The 1,205-nt window shown below is 43.0% G+C and overlaps 1 protein-coding gene across 1 annotated transcript; it reads left to right on the plus strand.

Annotated features, from left to right (window-relative positions):
* Nucleotides 1-461: 461 nt before the first annotated feature.
* LOC142286973 (histone H2A-like) lies at nucleotides 462-997 on the plus strand. The gene is made up of 2 exons (XM_075333415.1): nucleotides 462-465; nucleotides 573-997. The coding sequence occupies exons 1-2, from the start codon at nucleotides 462-464 to the stop codon at nucleotides 995-997; spliced, it is 429 nt and encodes a 142-aa protein (XP_075189530.1).
* Nucleotides 998-1,205: the final 208 nt, after the last annotated feature.

The following is a 1,205-nucleotide window of genomic DNA, read 5'->3' on the forward strand; positions in this document are numbered from 1 at the left end:
AGATCAGTAGATATGCATCAGAGAAAACAGTATTTTATCAAAATAACTCAGTAGGTGACACATCACTGGAATCGGGGTCTGCCTCTACATCATGCTGATGTCAGATGGGGGAGCAAAAACTTGGTGAATGTTGTGAGACTACAATGGGTCCCTAGGTCTGACTGCTGTGTTCAGATTATAAATTCATGTGTGTACATGAGAATAAAATAACTGACTAAGAGTCAGTTATAACTATCTCCATGACAGACGCCACAGCTTGTCTCGGTTTATTGTTCAGAGAACTTTATAGTTCTAGATATGAAAAAGGTGTAGACAAAATATAGTCCAATCAAATATCGCAGGTCAGGCTCAGGGCGTGTAGCACCTTGCATCGTCTCTACTGGATTGGTTGTTCCAAAGTAATAAAGGAGGGTGGGTGTGCTCCTGGACACTGTCTTAAGGACTATTCTCTGCACTGGAAAATGAGTAAGTGGGGTTGTTGCATCTCTGAAATGTGGTAACTGGTTTACCAATGTATGTCTTACATAGCCAACACTTCATTTTTTTTTTTTATTTTTTTTTCCCCTCCCTAGATTTTCTGACACTGTCTGGTCGTGGCAAGAAGGCCCAGAAATCTGCAGCTCCCAAGTCCAGATATGCCAAGGCAGGGGTCACATTCCCAGTGGGCCGTATCCACAGGCTCCTGAAGAAGGGAAACTACGCTGAGCGGATTGGAACAGGAAGCAGCATCTTCCTAGCAGCTGTCCTGGAATATTTGTGTGCTGAAGTCCTAGAGCTGGCAGGAAACGCAGCCAAAGACAACAAGAAATCCAGAATCCTGCCCCGACATATCCAACTGGCTGTCAGGAATGATGAAGAGCTGGGCAAACTGTTTGATGGAATCGCCATTGCAGAGGGAGGTGTTCTGCCAAATATTCATGCTGTCCTAGTGCCCAAGAAGACGTCAAAAGGTGCATCCTCCCAAGAACCTAAACCTGTAGAGTCTCAGAAATTCTGATCTATTAAAATGCATTTTGGAATTTGAAAAATTACAAGCAAGTGGTTTATAGCAATGTTTTGTATGTTCCCTGTAGTATTTTAACTGTATCTTGATTAAAAATATTTTTTATACCCACTTTGGGGTAACCGTTTGTGATCGGATTTGCTCATGCCAGCAACTTGGATTCCGGTCCCCATATGTCTACGGGGACTAGAATTCAGCCATT

The sequence above is a fragment of the Anomaloglossus baeobatrachus genome, chromosome 2 (assembly GCF_048569485.1).
Source record: "Anomaloglossus baeobatrachus isolate aAnoBae1 chromosome 2, aAnoBae1.hap1, whole genome shotgun sequence".
NCBI classification, from domain to species: domain Eukaryota; kingdom Metazoa; phylum Chordata; class Amphibia; order Anura; family Aromobatidae; genus Anomaloglossus; species Anomaloglossus baeobatrachus.